At 46.2% G+C, this 22,726-nt stretch overlaps 1 protein-coding gene across 1 annotated transcript in view; it reads right to left on the reverse strand.

Annotated features, from left to right (window-relative positions):
* LOC135173319 (phospholipid-transporting ATPase ID-like) overlaps positions 1–22,726 on the reverse strand; it is a 112,884-nt gene that overhangs the window by 12,204 nt on the left and 77,954 nt on the right. Inside the window, exons 19-26 of the mRNA XM_064140131.1 lie at positions 21,924–22,035; positions 17,708–17,813; positions 16,326–16,473; positions 12,266–12,449; positions 10,069–10,292; positions 6,564–6,647; positions 5,422–5,667; positions 4,466–4,604 (exon numbers count right to left, since the gene is read on the reverse strand). Coding sequence (XP_063996201.1) covers positions 4,466–4,604; positions 5,422–5,667; positions 6,564–6,647; positions 10,069–10,292; positions 12,266–12,449; positions 16,326–16,473; positions 17,708–17,813; positions 21,924–22,035 — 1,243 coding nt within the window. The remainder of the gene's footprint in view (positions 1–4,465; positions 4,605–5,421; positions 5,668–6,563; positions 6,648–10,068; positions 10,293–12,265; positions 12,450–16,325; positions 16,474–17,707; positions 17,814–21,923; positions 22,036–22,726) is intronic.

A 22,726-nucleotide genomic window follows, 5' to 3' on the forward strand; every position in this document is an offset into this window, starting at 1 on the left:
CTGGCACTGTTGCTGAGCCTCTCTCCATCATATTTGAAAAGTCATGGAGAACAAGAGAGGTGCCTGGTGGCTGGAAGAAAGCCAGTGTCACTCCAGTCTTCAAAAAAGGCAAGGTAGACCCAGGCAGCTACAGACCAGTCAGCCTCACCTCTATCCCTGGAAAGGTGATGGAGCAGCTCATTCTGGAGGCCATCTCTAACCACGTGGAAGAAAAGAAGGTCATCAAGAGTAGCCAACGTAGATTTACCAAGGGAAGATCTTGCTTGACTATTCTGATAGCCTCCTATGAAACCATGACCAAGTGGGTATACAAAGGAAGAGCTGTGGGTGTCGTTTACCTTGACTTCAGCAAGGCTTTTGATACTATCTCCCATAACATCCTTATAGATAAACTCAGGAGATGTCGCTGGCTTGTGAGATGGATTGAATATTGGATCCACAACAGAGGTCAGAGGGTTGTGATCAGTAGCTCAGAGATAATTTGAAGGACTCTGGCTGCAGCACTCCCCAGGGATGAGTACTGTGTCCAGTTTTGTTCAATATCTTTATTAACAGGCTGGATGAGGGCATTGAGTGTACCCTCAGCAAGTTCCTGATGATATAAAACTGGGGTGGGGAGGGGTTGGCTGACACCTGTCAGGCTGTGCTGCCATCCAATGAGATCTAGACAGGCTGAGAGCTGGGTGAAGGCAAACCTTACGAAGTTCAGTAAGGACAAGTGCAGGGTCCTGCCTCTGGGGAGGAATAACAGCAGGCACCAATACAAGTTAGGGCTTGGCCTTCTGGAAAGCAGCTTGATGGAGAAAGCTCTTGGAATGCTGGTGGACAGCAAGTTCTGCACGGGCCAGCAATGTGCCCTTGTGGCCAAGAGAGCCAATGGCATCCTGGGGTGCACGAGGAAAAGTGTGTTCAGCAGGTTTAGGGAGCTTCTTCACCCTCTCTGCTCTACCCTGGTTAGGCCACACCTGGAATATTGTGTCCTGTTTCGGGCTCCCCAGTACAAGAGAGACAGGGACCTGCTGGAGAGAGTCTAACAGAGAGCCACAAGGATGTCTGGGACTAGAGCTTCTCCCATATAAGGAGAGACTGAGAGCCTTGGAGGTGTTTAATCTGGAGAAGACTGAGAGGAGATCTGATCAATGTCTATAAATGTCTGAAGGGTGGGTGTCAACTGGATGGGGCCAAACTCTTTTTGGTGCTGCATGGTAATGAGATACAAAATGAACATAGAAGGTTTCACATCAATGTAAGAAGAAACTTCTTTACACTGATGGTGACAGAGCACTGGAACAGGCTGTCCAGAGACGTTATGGAGTCTTCTTCTCTGGAGACTTTCAAAACCTGCCTGGATGCATTCCTGTGTGGACTACCTTAGGTGATCCTGCTTTTGGCAATGGGATGACCATTCCAACCTCTTAACATTCTGTGATTCTTCAACTCTAAGAAGAGCAATGAAAAATGCAGTGTCTAGACACAACTGTAGCAAGAACTCAGGAAGACCAAGGATGTCAGGGCAAGCACCTCCTCTCTTCAGAAACCCCTGCTAAGAATGGATGTAAATGTTGAGGAGACCTTCAGCAGGAGTCCATCTCTCTCATCTCCTACCAGAACTGTAGTGCAAAAAAAAAAATCTATTCTCTTCATACTTTCCAGTACCATTTCCTGAAGCACATGGAGTACTGACTGCCCAGCAGATGATGGCATTGTAGCCCCTTTATGAGAGGAGCACATTGTTGCTCTGGATGTCTGTGTGGACAGCGTGGCCTAATGGATGTATTGGCAGAGCAACTGCTGTGACACTGTCGCCTTCTTTGGAAACAAAATGCTCACTTCTGGCTCCTCCAAAACTGAAGGAATGTAAGACAGAACAGATAGTCTACAAAAGTGTCAGAATAAGGCTTAATGATGCTGTTGTTGGCAATAAAGTTGCCAAACGTTTTCTTTTCAGCCATATTCTGCTGTGATACAACTCCAACCAAAATTCAAGCAAACAAGTTGCCTGAATCCAGATTAGAAACCTTTCCCTTTGTCGTGGAGGGCCTGTAGACACGAAAAGAGGCTTGCTTTTGCCTTGCCTGGACATGTTTTTCTGCCAGGGCCCTTGGTTGTAAACAGGTTGTGTCAGCCCACACACACCCAGATTGTGTGTCCCTGCGGTAAATCCATGGGATCCCCATATTTGGGAAAGTCCAGGCAAGGAGTTTCTGCCTATTATGGTAAGGTTTGGCTGACTGCCAACCTGATTGGTCACTCTAGTGGCCAAAGGGCCATTAATCTTGGCCCACATTCAATAAATAGGGGTGCACAGCTAGACACGTGCTCTCTCTGGCCCTACCTGAAGCTCAGCTCTCTGACCCTACCCGCAGCTCAGCTTGGACCACACTGCAGCACCCTGCTGCTCTGACTCACCTGCATGGCACAGACCCTGCAAGGCTCAGACACAGCTCTGACCCTCACACTGCAGCGCTCAGCCGCTCAGACCCACATGCTCAGATGCCATTGCATAGCTCCGATGCTCAGAGACTCAGACCTCATGCTTTGATTTATTTGCAGCTTACCTGCCTGCCTACCTTTCATGCAGAGCTCATTTAAGCCTGCACATTTATATATATAAGGAGCCTATAGCCTCCTAAGCCAGCTGTGCACATCTGGAAGCTATATTTCTACCAGGACCAGATCCTGCACTGATTTACCTACGGAGCTCAGACTCCCAGCAGCTGCGCACACTTTACATGCCCACTGCTTAGCTGTGAAGGACCGTGCCGGAGACAGCACGGATATTCTTCTCCTTCTCCTGAAGTCCTGCCAAGCTAATATCCCTGGACACAGCATCCAGAAGAAGACAGCAGCACCAAGGCAGAGATCATCCCTCGCCAGGAGAAAAGGTTAGAGGAAAACCTATTTCCCCAGAAACTGGGAAAATTTATCCTATCCCCTCGAGCTGGGAAGATTCCAGCCTCAAAGAGTCCACAGGCAGAGACCCTGAAGTCTGGACACTAGGCACAGGCTGTGACACAGCCCCAGAGAGCGATTAATAATTATTAACACTTGTGAGTAAAAGCTTTAATACCTCTGTAATATAAGTTACCTTTGCCATGGAGCAGAAAGAGTTTCAGCCCACTCTGCTGGGCAAAGAGCATAAAGATCCCAAGCGGCATTAAGCTGCAGGGGAAACTCCTCTCTCTGTTTATAGTTTGAATGTTTGATAGTTAAATAACAAATTCCATGTACATATTTTATCCTGAATTGTTTTCATAACCGTGCACTGAACATTTTATATTAATATACAGTGGTTGGGGGTGGTGAAGAGATCAGAATATTGAATTTATTAAATCTTTATTTTTATATAAAATTTTATATCGCCCAAATTAATTTCTCTCCTCCACCAAATAGGGGTAGGTATTGAGAATCCCCCTCCAAAACACCCTTAAAAATAATTTCAGACTGAGGCCTTATGAAGCAACTCTCAGCATTATGGGTAATTTCACCAACAGAGCAGCTGATAGAGATATCCACCTGCTGTTGAAAACTGAACACTCACTCTTCTCTCACACAGCATTTTTTATTCCAAGAGCCATCTTACAATGGATGTGAGCATCTGTTTAGAAGGTACATTGCAGCAACTGACCTGCACCTCAGGTACTTGTGAAATGACTGGGAATCTTGGAGTTGCAGTGAAGATGTGCTGGACAAGTCTTTGCCTAAGAATTAATCCAGAACTAAGGCATTGACTAATGGAGCAATCAGAAGCTTGAAATAAAAAGCTTTGAGATTTCACAAGTAGAGTCTCATAACAATGCCATGTTGGTATTGGCTGTGGATTCACAGAGATACTGAAATTAACTACTTTGCTAAGAATTTGTCTTTACCCTTGTCAGGATCTGAGGAGTCGCTCATTTTTATGCCATCCTTCACTTTTTGCATGTGTTCAGTAACTTCTTACATAGAGTAACTCCCAAGACCTGGACATCTCCATATTTGTTGTTGTTGCTGTTGTGAATTTGTGATTTAACCTGAGTGAAGTTTTTCCTCATGTCTAATGGGAAGTTGTACTTCAGTGCTTTCCTGTACCAACATGGCAGCTTACTTATAAAAGCACTTGCATCAAAATCCAAACAAAATGCTCCTAGATACTTGTAAAAGTTGGACACTTTTAAACAGAATATAAAAGAGTGGCAGAAAGCATTCCAGTCAGCAGGGCAGATCTATTCAAAGGACCATTCCTGTGGCTGCATGTGAATGTGTGTTCTTATGCAAGGAAGTGATCGTGTCACACATTTACCTGGATGGATGTGATTCAAAAGTGGCATTCCCAACAGCCCCCAGAAATGCTATAGCATTTCACATAGAGCAGGCAGTTGATATATTCTGTATTGCCTCTGGAGAGGTGCAAGAAATACTCAACAGATTTAAGGCCTGCAGTATGTCTATTCTGAGTACAGTTCAGGTTTGTCCCAGAGCTTACCAATGAAGGGAAATGAGGCTGTGAAGATCAGGTACATGCCATCACTATACATGGTGAAGGTGATAGCAAAGTAAACAGAAAGGCTGCCCCAGATGAAGAACTGGTTCACCACTGTCCAGTAAGAGGTGTCCAAGCCAATCTGAAAGAAGGGAACAATACAGATATTGTTAGTGCCTTAATTATTTAGCAGGTCACTATTGAAGACAGCTTGTCCTCTGCTTTGTGCACCTGCTCATTCAAGTCTCAAGCCCCGGGATGGTGGGATATTGTTCAGGGTGATTATTACTTCATTTGCCCTACTGTTGTCCTCTTCTCAAGCATTCACCAGTGGCCAGTACTGGAGACACTGAGGTCAAATGGACTCTGCTTATGTTCCCACTCCTAAGATGTGATCCAGCATTTAAAGTCAGGAGAAGATGCCTACGAGACCTCAGACAGCAGAAACCATTATGTTTTAAAGACTTTTTTTCATAGCCTACTAGTACCATCTGAATTTTGTACCACCCAAGTCTTAGCTATTTCTTCCAGCTAGTGCAGCCTAGTGTCTGCATCACGCATGCTGACAGGCTACAGACAGCCCCATAATTCAGACCCTATAAATAACTGCCTGATAGCAGACAGACAGCCCTGTGCTTCAAATCCTTCACATAAATTTGGAATGAGTCCTTCTCTATTCTCAGCCTTAACTTTTTTTGTCTACTGTGACTTCAAACTTCCTGAGGCAAAAGCTCTGCCTTCCTGTCACCTTGATCTTTCATAACATGCAAATCTGTTACTCTGCTGAACTGAGGGAAGTCATCTAATGTCAAGAGACATTTTTGGGGTTTTTTTTCTTTTTTTGAGTAGTGCAAGATACATCAGCAAATACAACACTACTGGGGTCCCAAGTGGCCCACCAGATGCTGCCTTCATGAAACAACAACTAATTCCTATCTGTAATACCTGAGGTGCCTTACCTGTACAGACACCACAATCAGTAAGCAGGTCTGTGCCATTAGTGCAAAGGACTGGTAGTCAGCAATGGCCTTCCCATCACTTCTCATTGCATTGTACATGGCCCCATAGGGGATGAAGAAGAGGATGAGGGAACTGTAGATGCCTTGCAACATGCACATGACAAACACCATTTTGTTAAAATAGAGGTTCTGCTGGCCAGGCACATACAGCTGAGGAAATAGAATGCTCCAGCGATCATCCACATCCTGAAAGGAGAGAGGAGATTGTCAGATCTGCAGATGCCTACCCAGTCAACCACACAAGAACACTTAGGGTTGGAACCTCTCTCTGACAAGCATTTCCATGAGAAAAGCTATAACACACAATTCACTCATTTGTGCTGACTAGCACGTCACAAGCCAAGGTCACCTGGGTATTTTATCATGTACTAAGAAAGGTGCATTTTATCTCTGAATGGTCTGTTCTCCAGAAAGTCATCTGGTAGCTGAGGGACAGAAAGTCCCTCCCCACACACAGGTGAATCTGTCTGACTTGGATCCCTTAAGTTTCCAGAGCTGAACACTGTGAACTAGTGTAAAACAGCAAGGTCTTAATTGCTTAACTAGTAAAAGGCATACTATAGGAACACTTCTATTGCCTCTGTCTCTTGCTGGACAGCAATTGTGAGATATGAGCAGTAATAATGAGGTAGAAATGTGTATGTGGAATTGCTGCAGAGAGACTTCCACTAGAAAGGCTGAATCTGAAAAAAAACAGGGCTCCAGAGACCTAGTTTAATTCATCATATTGTGTGGCTGTTGAAAAAATGGCTTGTCAGGATTCAGGAACACAGCTAGTAAGATGTGACTACTTCAGGGGAGTGTTGCAGTCGCAGCTTCTACTGTAGTCAACAGCCTAACTCAAAAATCTCATCACACACTGGAAACCCATAAGCCCAGTCAGGATAAAAACACCACCTCCTCCCTTTCATTTCAATTTCAAATCTTACTGGCAGGAAACAATTTAAGAGGCTATCCAGCACCTAGCAAAAAAAGTTATCTGCTTTTGCTTCACGAACCCAGCTCAAAGCACATGGAGATAAAACCTGTATTAAAAGAAAAAAAAAAAAAAAAAAAAGGCCAAATTATGATAGAAACTGTACCTGATCAAAGAGGCTCATTCCTAGCACCGGGAGGGAAGTGTACACCAAATTGTAAAGTGTAATGAACCACTCATCATAGACAGTCTGAAAAAAAATTAGAGCACAAAGTTAGCAAAAGGCTAAACTTTTCCACAAGTGCACACAATTAAATGCTGGAACATCTTGACAGCACTCTGTGGTGAGCAACCAGCAGGTAGGGACCCTGCCTTCAACCTGGCACATGCAGTCCTGGGGCTGATACTTGCCCGTCATCTCACAGGATGACAGCGTTGGACCTGTTCAGACTGGACGTGAGGAGGAAGTTCATCACCATGAGAGTGGTGAGAGCCTGGAATGGGTTGCCCAGCAAGGTGGTTGAGGCTCCATCCCTGGAGGTGTTTAAGGCCTGGCTGGATGAGGCTGTGGGCAGCCTGATCTAGGGTAGGGTGTCCCTGGCCATGGCAGGGGGGTTGGAATTAGATGATCCTTGTGGTCCCTCCCAACTCTGATTCTATGATTCTCTGATCTGTCTGCACTTTGCCAGTGCTGGGTTGGATTGGACATTGTTTTGTTTTGTTTGGAAGGTAGGAGAGCCTTGTTTGGAAGGCAGGAGAGCCCTGCAGAGGGACCTAGACAGGCTGGATGGGTGGGCAGAGGCCAATGGGATGAGATTTAACAAGGCTAAGTGCAGGGTACTATAGTTTGACCACAACAAGCCCAAGCAGCACTACAGGCTGGGGACTGAGTGGCTGGAGAGCAGCCAGCAAGAAAGGGGCCTGGGGGTACTGGTAGATAGGAGCTGAAGATGAGGCAGCAGTGTGCCCAGGTGGCCAAGAGAGCCAATGGCATCCTGGCCTGCATCAGGAAGAGTGTGGCCAGTAGGACAAGGGAGGTTATTCTTGCCCTGTACTCAGCACTGGTCAGGCCACACCTTGAGTCCTGTGTCCAGTTCTGGGCCCCTCAATTCAAGAGAGATGTTGAGGTGCTGGAACGTGTCCAGAGAAGGATGACAAAGCTGGTGAGGGGCCTGGAACACAAACCCTATGAGGAGGGGCTGAGGGAGCTGGGGTTGTTTAGCCTGGAGAAGAGGAGGCTCAGAGGGGACCTCATTGCTGTCTACAACTACCTGAAGGGGCATTGTAGCCAGGTGGAGGTTGGGCTCTTCTCTCAGGCAACCAGCCTCAAGTTGTGCTGGGGTTGGCATTGGAATGGGCTGCCCAGGGAGGTGGTGGAGTCACCATCCCTGGAGGTGTTCAAGAAAAGCCTGGATGAGGCACTTAGTGCCATGGTCTAGTTGACTGGCTAGGGCTGGGTGTTAGGTTGGACTGGCTGATCTTGGAGGTCTCTTCCAACCTGCTGCAGATCTGCTTGAAGGGCACCTGGGATTAAATTCCTTGCTTCAAATATGTGAACCAAGAAAGCATAAGTCCTACACAAGTCAGTGCCAATCTGGTCACAAACACAGGGGGCTGAATATCTCTCCTATGAAGAAAGAATGACAGAGTTGGAGCTGTTCAGCCTGGGGAAGGATCTAAGAAGGCTCTATTGTGGTCTTTCAGTATCTGAAGGGGACCTACAAAAATGATGAGGACAGACATTTTTGCAGGATCTGTAGCAATAGGACAAGGAGTAGTGGTTTTAAACTAATGTGGTGGAGGGGCAGTAGCCCCAAAACTGAGGCTTTTCTATGCCTCTACATGCCCAGACATGTTGTTCTGCCAGGACCCACAAGGCAGCAAACAAATTGTGTAACACACACACGCCCAGCCCGTGTGCCCCTGAGGTCCGGGCAGGTAACCCCCTATTGGGAGGATCCAGGCATGTCTCTATTGCCTATTGGGGCAAGGTTTGGCATACGGCCAACCTGATTGGTCATGTTAGATGTCCAACGAGCCACGAATCTCAGCCCAGAGCCTTTAAAGAGGGGTGCACAGCAGCACCACGTGGTCAGTCAGTCAGTCCGATCAGACCATCCAGACTGTTTACCAGTTCAGAAGCTTAGAGCATTTTAGACTCAGCTCTGATCCACAGCAGCATCCTGCTGCCCTGACCTGCTTGCATTGGCCTAGACACAGGATCAGGCCTTGCTCACTTGCAAGCGTTACAGAGACTTAGACCTCATGCATTGATCTCAAGGTGCAGCCAAGCTATCTGCAAGCCCTCTGAGAAGCAGAGCACATTCATGCCTGCACCATACATATATGGGGAGCCGAGAGACCCCCTGCCTAAAGCCTAGAGCTATCTTGATTCATCTGCGGAGTTAAATCTCCCTGCAGCACAGCATAGATATTGCTTGCCAGCTATCCTGTAACTCTGGAAAGACCCAGAGCCAGCAGACCCTCAGACAGTCTGCAAACCTGCAAACACAGCTTGCTAGCTTCCAGATCGTGTCAGAAGCAACACAGGCAAATCCTTCTCCTGCACCTGGAATCCTGCCAGCTGATCACCCCTGGACACACGGCTTCCAGAAGCAGCAGCTCCGAGGCAGAGATCACCCCAGGAGAAAAGGTTAGAGAAAACTCAATTTACCCCAGCGACTGGGAAAAGCTTTATCATTCCTTGCAAGCCGAGACAGACTCCAGCTCACCAAGACCCCAACACTGGGCACACGCTGAGACAGATTCCCAGGAGAGTGATTTAATGATTAATACTTAAGAACAGCACACATAAGTAAGCTTCAATTCTTTTGTAATATAAGTTACCTCTGTCTGGGGAGCACACATAGTTTCAGCCCTTGCTGGGCAAACACTAGAGTTGTTAAGAGGCATTAAGCCTGAGAATCTTTCTCTCTGTCAATAATTGTTAATAATTTGATATTCTCATTTAATAATCAATCCCTGTAAATATATCCCAAAGCTATTTTCATAACTTTGCAAATGAACTTGGATTTCATAGTGGTTGGGGGTGGTGTAAATTTGTAAATATTAATTTTAATAAATAATTTTATAAAAAATCAAAACCACCTCAAATTAATCTCTCACCTCCTCCTAACAGGGGAGGAATAGAGAAATCCCCTCCACAACAACTAAGAAAAGGAAGACTTTTTACAGGGGGTGTAGTGAAGCACTGGCATATGTTGCCCAGATAGATGGTGGAAACCCCACCCTTAGAAACATGTGAGGTCAGGCTGGATGGGGCGCTGACCAACCTGATCTAACTGAAGACATCCCTGCTTATTGCAGGGGGGTTGGACTAGATGATCTTTAAAGATCCCTCCCAACCCAAATTATTCTATGATTCTGTGGTCAGGCCTTTGAGTAATCTTTATCCTTCCTTGACAGTTGTAGTCACTTCAGGGAAGGACCTTTACGCTTCATAATGCATGTAAATGCCTTCAGGCAGCATAATGAAGGCAGCAGTATCTGCTTTATAGTCATACAGCTGAAGAAGACAGATCTGTGTGCCACTCAGTGAGGGGCAGGGAGGTGGGGGAGCATCTTAGTCTTTTTCTTTTTGAAGTGCTTCCAGGTGCTCTGCTGAAAAGACTGGCTAGAAATGGCCATGAGAAGACAGCAGCTGGACCTACCTGTGCTGAGAAGCCAGAGAAGAAGCCATACCAGAAGTGCACTAATGTGAAGGCAAAGTTCTTATAAAAGAAGTACTTGAGGAACTTGCACATGCGGATGTAGGACCACCGACCGTGGACTAGGAGCAGGCGTTGCAGGTAACGGAACTGTGCAAAGGAGAAGTCGCTGGACAAGACTGCCTGCATCCCCTCCTGGCCACTGATGCCGACCCCGATGTGGGCAGCTGCAATGAGAAGTTATTGATCCTATCATTACACTCTGATCACCCTGTTTTAGAATTAAGTTCCCTGCACTGGAACACTGTTAGTTCCCTCCCAGCCTTCATAAAAAGTCATAGCTCGTGTTATTTTTTATGAAGCAAGGGAATTTCTGGGTGCTAATTCTCTCAGCAGCCTTGTGATTTTGTTTGTGTTGAAACATTTCTAGTAACTTGGCTTTTATTCTTTGAATGAAGTTGCATCCTCAGTGAGAATTCATGTTTTCTTTCTGAATGTATTCCAACAGTATAAATAGTGTTGTTCAAAACAGCTGCTGTTATGAAAAAGAAAACGACGTTAATTCATATTGACATCTGACTTATATTTACTTCCATGCATGTCCTTCCAGCAGCCCTAGCATCCCAATCAAATTTTTCAAACTCTTTAAAGGTTTCTCAATTCAAGAGAGATGTTGAGGTGCTGGAACGTGTCCAGAGAAGGGCAACAAAGCTGGTGAGAGGCCTGGAACACAAACCCTATGAGGAGAGGCTGAGGGAGCTGGGGGTGTTTAGCCTGCAGAAGAAGAGGCTCAGGAGGGACCTCACTGCTGTCTACAACTACCTGAAGGGACATTGTAGCCAGGTGGGGGGTTGGCCTCTTCTCCCAGGCAACCAGCAACAGAAGAAGGGGACACAGTCTCAAGTTGTGCTGGGGTAGGTCTAGGCTGGATGTTAGGAGGAAGTTGTTGGCAGAGAGAGTGATTGGCATTGGAATGGGCTGCCCAGGGAGGTGGTGGAGGCACCTTCCCTGGAGGTGTTCAAGAAAATCCTGGATGAGGCACTTGGTGCCATGGTCTAGTTGACTGGCTAGGGCTGGGTGCTAGGTTGGACTGGCTGATCTTGGAGGTCTCTTCCAACCTGGTTGATTCTATGATTCTATGATTCTCAGGTACAGTATCACAAAGCAGACTGCAGACTTCTTTACATTTCCTGGACTTTATTAGTCCAATCAAGTAATTAGGTAGAAGAGTCACATCTCTTTTAACGGTAACTTGGGTTTATTAAACATGGACATAAGTTTAATGTGATAGCTAATTATACAGCTTTTACTAATGAGAACAATCTTGATGGCTGGAGGTTGCTTAGATTTGGAGGTTTCCAGTCAACAGTGAATTGCTGAAATCCCCAAATCCCAACGCTCTTGTGGGGAGGGGAGTGAGTTAAGTTTCTAATTACCATGTACACTTTCAATTTTTCTTATCCTTTCTTTACTGCCTGGCTGGCTTATCTCAATTGAAGCTCCCTACTTAGCCTTTTCTTTCTTAATTAAAAGACTCTACTTAATCAATTCCTGCAAATTAACACAAGGGAGATTAGCAATAGGCCCTTCTGAATAATCTTAATTTAATTATACTAAGTGGGGGTGGGGGGGTGGGTGGTTTTTTTTTTAAGATGCTCAAGGACAAAGGGACCTAGAAGTCTTTGATTTGTAACTCAAGGAAGATCATTCACAAATGGCTCTACCACATGAAAGTAATGAAAAAAAAAATCATGTAACAGTATTTACAGAGCATGATGATTTCTTTTCTGCCCTGCAGAAAGAAAAACTCTCAGACATACTCCTTGGTTCTTTGTATTGCTCTTGTGATAATGACTGTGCAGATAGGTGAACGTAATCACAGGCCCAGCAGGTTTTTTTGTCTGTTCTGAAGCAGAAACAGAGAAATAGGCAATAAGTGCAGCTTGAGCTTCCTGCAGTTCTGGTGGTGGGAGCACAGCAAAGGGCCCTCATGCATGTTCTGGAAGGCAGAAAACAGGAGTAGCCTGTTGTGACAGTGCTCTTTAGAGCCCTGCCAACACTTGGAAAACAACCACTGGGTGCCACAAAGAGAGTAGTATAGAAGATGCTCAGATGTCCCCTTGCTTAGTAGCCACCTCAGATAGCAAACATATCAGCAAGTAAGTGTGCTAGAGCATGTCAGCTGTTGCCCATCACTCACTTTTGATCATGCTGACATCGTTGGCACCATCTCCAATTGCCAGGGTCACAGCATTCTTGTACTTCTTCACCAGCTCCACCACCTGGGCCTTCTGCAGTGGAGTCACCCGGCAGCAGATCACCACTTTACACATGCATGCAGTTCTCACCAGCTCCAGCTCCAGATTCCCTTCCAGTGCATAAGCCTGAAAAGAGGGAGCAAAAGGGCTATTTTAACCCAAGATTCTGTAATTCAGGTCAGACTAGCAGCAGCTCATGGCCTGACAGAGAGGATGAGGCAGGAAGAAAATGAGACCTGAGCTAGATCTTCTGCTCAGCAGAAGGGAGGTATAATAGCAGGGACCATCCACACCAGTCAAGATTGTCCCATGCAGCAAACACCTAAAATCATTTGCCTTGGATACATTACAAGCTGGATTTGCACAAAAGCTGCTCTGGCTGATGTAACCTGAAAGTGCAGTACACGTTTCAAACAAGTTGCAAATAGCAAGTTTCAAAGAGAAGCACCAAATTAGTAAAGCTGCTGCTGGGACTCAGACAACTGTTCAAGGCAAGGTTGGACGTGGCACTTGGTGCCATGGTCTAGCCTTGAGCTCTGTGGTAAAGGGTTGGACTTGATGATCTGTGAGGTCTCTTCCAACCCTGATGATACTGTGATACTGTGATCTCCATGCAAGAGAGTCACTGCTTATCTCTCTTGGTTTATTTTTTAAGGAGATATTTCAATTTCAAAGTACTTAAAAAAACAGGGGTGGGGGGAGCGGGGGAAGCACTGAGATCAGGTGGGAATGACAAAGCTAAACAGAAAGCCAGGGAGAAGATAACTATGCTCTGAGTACTGACCTTTTGAATTACTCAGCCATATTATTTCTATTTGGGAAGCACAGAGATAATTGGATGCCTGGTCACTGCTCCAGCTCTATATGAGGAGGAGCAGGCAGAATTAACTTTGCATATTGCTTTCAGCCCATTGCTTTTTGGCTGTGTTCTTTCTTTCCTCTAAGAAGACGTGCATGGATGGAATTTACAGTGCTCTCTTCTCAGAGCCATTACAACAGGCCCACTGCCCTTTTTGCATAAGGCAGACACTCCCTAGGCTAGATACACTTTCTTCTTGCAACAGGGAGCTGTGAGTCACCAGCACCCACTCTTCCCTCCTGTCAGTGGCAGGCAGGCTTGCTCAACAAGAAAGATCTTTTCATGGTTTAGCTTCAGTACTGGCTGGTCAGTGCAGTTAGAGATGACTTTTTCCACAGTGTCTTCACTGCACAGCACTGGCAAAATGCTAACACATACCACAGGAATAAATACTGCACACAGATCAGTCAGTGCGATGATGCCAATACAGCCGCTGATGTGCCTCTGTTCACTCTTGGTTTAAGCACGACCACGAGCGTGCCTGTGCTGCCATCCCATCCATCTGCATGTATATGATGTGGCACTGAACAGATGCTGTGTTTGAGCAGGACAGTGTGAGCAGTAACACCACTGTTCAAGCTCTAGAATCACAGAATCATTTAGGTTGGAAAAGACCTTGCAGATAATCAAGTCGAGTCCAGCAGTGCCAAGTATACCACTAAACCATGTTCCTCAGCAGTACGTTTGTACATCTCTAACATACCTCCAGGAACCGTGCTCAGCAGCCTGTTCTGATGCTTCACAACCCTTTCAGTGAAGAAAATTTTCCTAATATCCAATCTAAACCTTCCCTGCTGAAACTTGAGGCCATTTGCTTTTGTCCTCCTTCCCTGATGAAACTTGAGGCCATTTGCTTTTGTCCTATTGCTTGTTACCTGGGAGAAGAGAAGACTCTCACCTCCACTGCATCTTCCTTTAAGGTAGTTGCAGAGAGTGATAAGGTCTTCCCTGAACACAGAAATTAATAAATAACATACAGTTTTTTCCTAGTGGTCCTCACACAGAAGAACACCATGGCTTTGATGAGGCAGGTATTGTCCTCTCTGCTGCAGGCAGTATAGGCTGGCTACTCCCACACAGACTAGATTTGAGTTTCTTTGTGTGGGACATATCTGCTTGCCAGAGTGTGGGTAAGTGTGTGGTTTTCCAGGAATAAAAAGTATTGTCACTGCTGCCAGTTGTGCTTTCACAGCAGAGTGCACAGGGTCTCTGCTGTAGGCTGATGGGATGGGAGAGGAGCAGACAGGTGCTTGTAACTGGGTGGGAGGATGGAGAATTTACCCACGCAGATGCACCGAACATGACTGGGGCCTTATCAGTTTTCTAGTGGGGATCTAAAGAGAATGAAGACCTTGGAATTAAACAGGGAGCAACCACAAAAGAGGGAGAGAAGGAAAGTGTCAATATATGCACTGTCTTAGAGTGTCTCTCATCTAATCCAGTGTCCATATACTTGGCACAGAAGCCAAAAAATGGAGCAAGAGCTTTTCTGAATAATAATTTGCCAGGTTGGTATATGTCTTCATCTATTTTCTTTGTGTACAACCTGGTAAAGCAGAATACAAATAAATTTAACCTAGCCTAAATGTTCCGCTCAGACAGGCTGAACTGTATCTCAGACTGTGCCAGGGGAGATTTAGGCTGGAGGTGAGGAGAAAGTTCTTCACTGAGAGAGTCATTGGACACTGGAATGGGCTGCCCAGGGAGGTGGTGGAGTCGCCGTCCCTGGGGCTGTTCAAGGCAGGATTGGACGTGGCACTTGGTGCCATGGTCTAGCCTTGAGCTCTGTGGTAAGGGGTTGGACTTGATGATCTGTGAGGTCTCTTCCAACCCTGATGATACTGTGATACTGTGATACAGTGATAAATTATTACTTTACTCCGCTAAAGTACTGTGTGCAGTTCTGGAGCCTCCAACACAAGAAGGACATCAAACAGTTGGAAGTTTAAAATGGAAGAGGAGAGATTCAAACTAGATGTTAGGAAAGGGTTCTTTACAGTGAGGGTGGTGAGATACTGGAACAAGTTGCCCAGGGAGGTTGTGGATGCTCCCTCCCTGGAGGCATTCAAGGCCAGGCTGGACGAGGCCTTGAGCAACATGTTCTAGTGGGTGATGTCCCTGCCTATGGCAGGGGGTTGGAACTGGATGAGCTTTGAGGTCACTTCCAACCTATATCATTCTATGATTCTGTTTTTCTAAGCTAACCTATCTTAAAAAACTTCCAGAGAGAGAAAATCTGTTCCAATGCTTCACTATCCTCACCAGAAAGACTGTTCACCCAAAACTGCCTTGTCTCAGTTCAGTTGTTATTACCAGTTATTATCTGAAGAGCAATACCAAGACTGATCAGTATTCTCCCATCCCTGGGGGTGTTTAAAAGACTTATAGACAAGGTTCTGGGGATCATGCTTTAGCACCAGACTCACTAGTGTTAGAATCACAGAATCAGTTAGGTTGGAGGAGACCTCCAAGATCATCCAGTCCAACCTAGCACCCAGCCCTAGCCAGTCACCTAGACCATGGCACTAAGTGCTTCATCCAGGCTTTTCTTGAACACCTCCAGGGACAGCAACTCCACCACCTCCCTGGGCAGCCCATTCCAATGGCAAATTGCTCTCCCTTTAAAGAACTTCCTCCTAACATCCAGCCTAGACTTCTCCAAGCACAACTTGAGACTGTGTCCCCTTGTTCTGTTGCTGGTTGCCTGGCAGAAGAGACCAACCCCTACCTGGCTACAATGTCCCTTCAAGTAGTTGTAGACAGCAATGAGGTCCCCCCTGAGCCTCCTCTTCTCCAGGCTGCACACCCCAGCTCCCTCAGCCTCTCCTCATAGGGTTTGTGTTCCAGGCTCCTCACCAGCCTTGTTGCCCTTCTCTGGACACGTTTCATCCAGGATGTCATTGGCTCTCTTGGCCACCTGGGCACACTGCTGCTTCATGTTCCTCCTACTATCTACCAGCACCCCCAGGTCCTTTTCTGCCTGGCTGCTCTCCAGCCACTTTGTCCCCAGCTCATGAAATCTTACCTTCATCTAGGAAAAAATATCTGGTCCTCTGGAAATACATTTTTAAAGACTTTTAGCATTTCTAATATGTCCCTATCACACTGAGTTCTTTGCAGAATTCACTCTGAACCCTCCTTACCAGACTGTGGCCAGTGATAACCAGACCATACACTCCATTTGCTTGCTCATCAGGTATAATTTTTTGTTTTTTGGAAGGTTTCTCAAACTGAATGTTGATTTCATCACTGTCCAGAAAGGAGTCTGGCTTCATCTTTCTTCTTGCATTCCTGAAACAAAGAATAAAGAACAGAGAGGAAAATTTGTGATGAGATCAACATCCCTGGAGGTGTTCAGGAAAAGCCTGGATGAGGCACTTAGTGCCATGGTCTAGTTGATTGGATAGGGCTGGGTGCTAGGTTGGACTGGCTGATCTTGGAGGCCTCTTCCAACCTGACTGATTCTATGATTAATCAGCCTTATGAAAATATTTTTTAAATGCTTCCCTTTGTTAATTTACTTCAATTTTCCCTCTATCTCTACAACAATGTTCATAGTTTAGCTGCTGTTATTAATGCAGATCATCCACATGCTTTGGAAATTCTAACAAGTGTGGGTTAAACATGTGCTAATTTAATGTCAAAGAAGTATGCTTAGCATAGAGAAGGACACTAAAGGCAATGCCAATTTTCTGTGCATGTTGTCTGGCAAACACCTTTTTCAAGAGAAAGACTGGAAAACTCTCCCATTTTCCACTTATTGCTAAGAATATGTGTCTGCTCAGCAGACTGGAGAGGAAGGTACATTTCCAGATGATGCTGGAAAAGGCTAAGTCCAGACAAAGGACCACAATTTGGATGAAAGGCAATAGCAGCAGAGCAACACCATAGCTCAAGCCTGGAGCCATAGATTTTGTGGCTCCAGATAAACTGTCAGATTTTACAGAATCACAGAATTTCTTAGATTGGAAAAGACCTTCAAGATCATTGAGTCCAATCATTAGTTTCACACTGACAAGTCCTTGACTAAACCAAATCCCTCATCACAACGTCTAATCACTGAATTGCTATGGTTGGAAAAGACCACCAGGATCAGCCAGTCCAACATTCATCCCAGTATCCTTAATCACTAGACCATAGCCTCAAGTGCCACTTTCACTCTCAAACACCTCCAGGGATGGCAACTCCACCACTTCCCTGAGCAGCCTGTTCCAATGCCTGAACACCTGCTGAGGAAGGAAATTCCTCCTCTTCTGTTATTGCCAGCTTGACTCTGCTTTCTTATATATTTATATAGATTTGACCTCCTGTATCAATACATGCAAGAGGTTATACTCAGAGGAGATTTCTACGTTGAGATTAGCTGCTGAAATTTCCAGGGAGACAGCTAGCCCTTATCTAAACTCCTCAAATGAACTACACCAGGAAAAACCCACAGGGAGGGAAAAAAAACCCATGGTGGACTAATGCAAAATACAAACAATGCCAGGGCACAGCAGTGAGGCTGTGTATTTCAGCCATTTACCTCAGCTCATTAAGTACATCATCAGATGTGGTGCCTTGAATAATGAAAACATCCTCCATGTCATCGTACAGCAAGTTGCAGGAGTAACCAATATTCATTGCTGTCTCTGTAAAAGATAAAGCAAGAGAATGACCCATCTCAGCAACCTCAAACTTAACCACCACCTCTGTGGCCTTTCCAGACATGGGACAAAAGCTCTACCTTTTCATAGAATCATAGAATCAGGTTGGAAGAGACCTCCAAGATCATCCAGTCCAGCCTAGCACCCAGCCCTAGCCAATCAATTAGGCCATGGCACTAAGTGCCTCAGCCAGGCTTTGCTTCCACACCTCTAGGGACGGTGCCTCCACCACCTCCCTGGGCAGCCCATTCCAATGGGAGATCACTCTCTCTGCCAACAACTTCCTCCTAACATCCAGCCTAGACGTCTCCTGGCACAGCTTGAGGCTGTGTCCCCTTGTTCTGTTGCTGGTTGCCTGGGAGAAGAGACCAACCCCCACCTGGCTACAACCTCCCTTCAGGTAGTTGTAGACAGCAATGAGGTCCCCCCTGAGCCTCCTCTTCTCCAGGCTAAACACTCCCAGCTCCCTCAGCCTCTCCTCATAGGGTTTGTGTTCCAGGCCCCTCACCAGCTTTGTTGCCCTTCTCTGGACATGTTCCAGCACCTCAACATCTCTCTTGAATTGAGGGGCCCAGAACTGGACGCAGCACTCAAGGTGTGGCCTGACCAGTGCTGAGTACAGGGCAAGAATAACCTCCCTTGTCCTACTGGCCACACTGTTCCTGATGCAGGCCAGGCTGCCATTGGCTCTCTTGGCCACCTGGGCACACTGCTGCCTCATCTTCAGCTTACTATCTATCAGTACCCCCAGGTCCCTTTCCTCCTGGCTGCTCTGTCCCCAGCCTGTAGTGCTGCTTGGGGTTGTTGTGGCTAAAGTGCAGAACCCTGCACTTTTCATTCAAAAGAGCTCTGAGATTTTCAGAGCAAAGAGTTTAAGACAGACAAGAGAATCACCCTTGCTGGATGCAAATCTTCAGGAGGCCATATTAAAAAAAGAGTTCTACCAACATGGAAAAGCTTTAAAGACCCATAGGCCAACATGCTTGGAGCAACAAAGAACATTCCACTTCAGTTGAGAAAAGGATTTTTATCTTTCCCTTCCCGTAACTCCTGGAAAATTCCCAAACAATAGTTCTGGAGCGCAATGTCAAGACATTTTGTTCAGAAATTCTGGGGGAGGTGGTGGGGGGGGGAAAGATGCTTTGGTATTTCATAAGCAAAACCATTACATTTGGAACATGACAAAATGAAATCTTCCTTTTTTCTCAAAACTTCGCTACTCATTTCATGGATTAAGTTCTTTGCAGATGCTTTCAACCTGCGTGAAACATTGCTCCAGTGAAGTTACTGTTTCTGCAAAATAATTTATTGGAGGCTATTTACTGTTCTTTCCAACTTAGTGCTTTCTCCAAAAGCCTCAGTTTCTGTTCAGAATCATTAATTCCAGCACCAAACTGAAACAGATGCAACACTCTCTTTAGCATTACAATTCCTGGAAGGCAGGACAAGCTTTCTTTTTCACCTCCTTTACCCACATGGTCAACTCTGATAAAGGGACAACTTTTTCCAGCATATGATCTGGATGAGGGGATTGAGTCCAGCATTAGTAAGTTTGCAGATGACACCAAGCTAGGAGCAGGTGTGGATCTGTTGGAAGGTAGGAGAGCCCTGCAGAGGGACCTGGACAGGCTGGATGGGTGGGCAGAGGCCAATGGGATGAGATTGAACAAGGCCAAGTGCAGGGTTCTGCACTTTGGCCACAACAACCCCAAGCAGCGCTACAGGCTGGGAACAGAGTGTCTGGAGAGCAGCCAGGAAGAAAGGGACCTGGGGGTTGTGCTGGATGGGCAGCAGCCCCAAAAGTGAGGCCTGTCTGTGCCTCTACATGCCTGGACATGTTTTTCTGCCAGGACCCACGAGGCAGTAAACAGGTTGTGTAGCACACACACGCCCAGTCCGTGTAACCCCTGGGGTCCACCCAGGTAATCCCCTATTGGGAGGGTGCTACTGCCTATTAAGGTAAGGTTTGGCTTACTGCCAACCTGATTGGTCATTTTAGATGTCCAAATGAGCCATGAATCTTGGCTCAAAGTCTATAAAGAGGGGTGCAAAGGTGCACCACGTGTTCAGAAGTCCAGAGCATTCAGAGCGTTCAGAGTTCAAGCTCAGCTCTCTGATCCACGTAGCAGCACAGACCTGCTTGCATGGTCTAGACACAGGATCAGGCCTTACTTGCACTCTTGCAAGCATTACTGAGGCTCAGCCCTCTTGCATTGATCTCAAGGCGCACTGAAGCTGTCTGTGAACGCTTTGAGAAGCAGAGCACATGCACACCTGCACTTCATACATATATGGGGAGCTGAGAGCCCCCTGCCTAAGCCTAGAGCAGCCGTACATACTGGCTTGCTATCCTGCATTTATCTATGGAGCTCAAGTCTCCCTGCAGCCCGGCAGACCCTGCTTGCCCGGCATATGCTGCTTATCAGCTGTCCTGTAAGTCTGGAAAGATCCAGGCCCAGCTACATTCAGACTGTCTGCAAACCCACAAGCACAGCCTGCTAACTGTGAGACGACTGTCAGAAGCTAAAAGCTGCATGGACAAATCCTTCTCCTGCACCTGGAAATCCTGCCAGCTGATCATCCCTGGACACACATAGCTTCCAGAAGCAGCAGCACCAAGGCAGAGACCACTTCACTCCAGGAGAGAAGGTCAGAGAAATCCTGTTTATCCCAGAGACTGAGAACACTTATCATTCTCCTGCAAGCTGGGACAGATTCCAGCCTCACCAAGACCCGAACACTGGGCACACGCTGTGACACAACCCCGGGAGGGTGATTAATGATTAATACTTAAAAGCAACACACTTAAGCAAGCTTTAATTCCTTTGTAATATAAGTTACCTCTGTCTTAAGAGCACACACAGTTTCAGCCCTTGCTGGGCAGACAGTATAGTTGTTAAGAGGCATTAAGCCGAAGGGAATCTTTCTCTCTGTCTATAGTTGTTGCTAATTTGATATTCCCATTTAATAATCCCTGTAAATATATCCCAAGCTGTTTTCATAACTTTGCACATAACGAACCTGATTTCATAGTGGTTGGGGGTGGTACAAATTTGTAAATACTAATTTTAATAAATAATTTTAGACAAAATTAATACGACCTCAAATTAATTTCTCACTTCCCCCTAACAGAGGAGGAATAAGAGAAACCCCTCCACGAAAGGGGTACTGATAGATAGTTGGCTGAAGATGAGCCAGCAGTGTGCCCAGGTGGCCAAGAGAACCAATGGCATCCTGGCCTGCATCAGGAACAGTGTGGCCAGTAGGACAAGGGAGGTTATTCTTGCCCTGTGCTCAGCACTGGTCAGGCCACACCTTGAGTGCTGTGTCCAGTTCTGGGCCCTTCAATTCAAGAGAGATGTTGAGGTGGTGGAAGGTGTCCAGAGAAGGGCAAGAAAGCTGGTGAGGGGCCTGGAACACAAACCCTATGAGGAGAGGCTGAGGGAGCTGGGGGTGTTTAGCCTGGAGAAGAGGAGGCTCAGGGGAGACCTCATTGCTGTCTACAACTACCTGAAGGGGCATTGTAGCCAGGTGGGGGGTGGCCTCTTCTCCCAGGCAAGCAGCAATAGAACAAGGGGACACAGTCTGAAGTTGTGCTGGAGGAAGTCTAGGTTGGATGTTAGGAGGAAGTTGTTGGCAGAGAGAGTGATTGGCATTGGAATGGGCTGCCCAGGGAGGTGGTGGAGGCACCGTCCCTGGAGGTGTTGAAGCAAAGCCTGGATGAGGCACTTAGTGCCATGGTCTAGTTGATTGGTTAGGGCTGGGTGCTAGGTTGGACTGGCTGATCTTGGAGTTCTCTTCCAACCAGGTTGATTCTATGATTATATAACCAGGATAATGGAACGCTCAGTGTCCACCCTCCAAAGTCAAAGAATGCTGCCTTTGCTTTAGTCTCAGGACAGAAGTTAAGCACAGGCAGTAGCTACAGTTACCTGTTCTAACTCCAGACAGCTGGAGTTTTTCCTAGCTGGCAAGGAAGCAGAGCCCTCTAGGTTTGTTTTCTGTGTAGTTTTCAAAGCAGAAAGAATATATCCTAGCAGAACCATACCATCAGTGGGAAAGAAGAAATATGTCCAAAGCTGTTAGTCCCTTTACCTTGCTTGTCTCCAGTGAGAACCCATATCTTAATGTTGGCTTTGGCAAGAGTCTCAATGGTCTGTGGGACTCCGTCTTGTAACTTGTCCTCAATCGCTGTGGCACCCAGTAGCTTAACAGAAAATGACAAGGAACTGGTGAGGTCTTTCTATTGCTAGCAAAAGAAACATCATTAGACCTCCAGGTAATTACTCGAGCAAACACAAATTAAATCCTGGAGCAAAGTTTTAATGATTTTCATTCTTCCTCAGACAATTTGCTGTAGAGAGCAGAGCCCTGATCCTGCGGATATTCTAGTCTGTAATCCCCCAGGCTCAGATAAATCTAGAGTGTGCATGAAACTCTTTGCCAGTGTGTTTGCAGACCTATAGGACTGTGTTTTTCCACATGTGCTCTTCACAGCATATAGAGCTTTAAGTAAGGGACAAAGACAGCTGTGTCTCCAAACCTCCATATGCATCCTCTGCTGTGAAGCTTGCTCTCAGTAATATTGTACTGTAAGAGCCTTGTAGCTACCCCAGCCCATCTTCTCCAGCCTGTAACAGAACTGTCCCCACCCCTGCTCCACACTGTCACACAGCTAAGTAAGACACTGCTCAGGATGCAAACCTGGATTATTTTCAAGTTAATGTTTTTTTCTGAATTTTAGAGGTACTTGGTGGGTTTAACCTATTCCCAAGCAGACATGAAGGTTTCACTAGTAGCTCAGGTTTAGATGGCATCTGCTACCACCTACCTCCTGCTGTTTGGAGACTAAATTAAGAGGTTGGCTTTAAGCCCAAGATCCGTTTTGGCTTCCTAGG

This window comes from Pogoniulus pusillus, chromosome Z, assembly GCF_015220805.1.
Source record: "Pogoniulus pusillus isolate bPogPus1 chromosome Z, bPogPus1.pri, whole genome shotgun sequence".
Lineage (NCBI taxonomy): Eukaryota > Metazoa > Chordata > Aves > Piciformes > Lybiidae > Pogoniulus > Pogoniulus pusillus.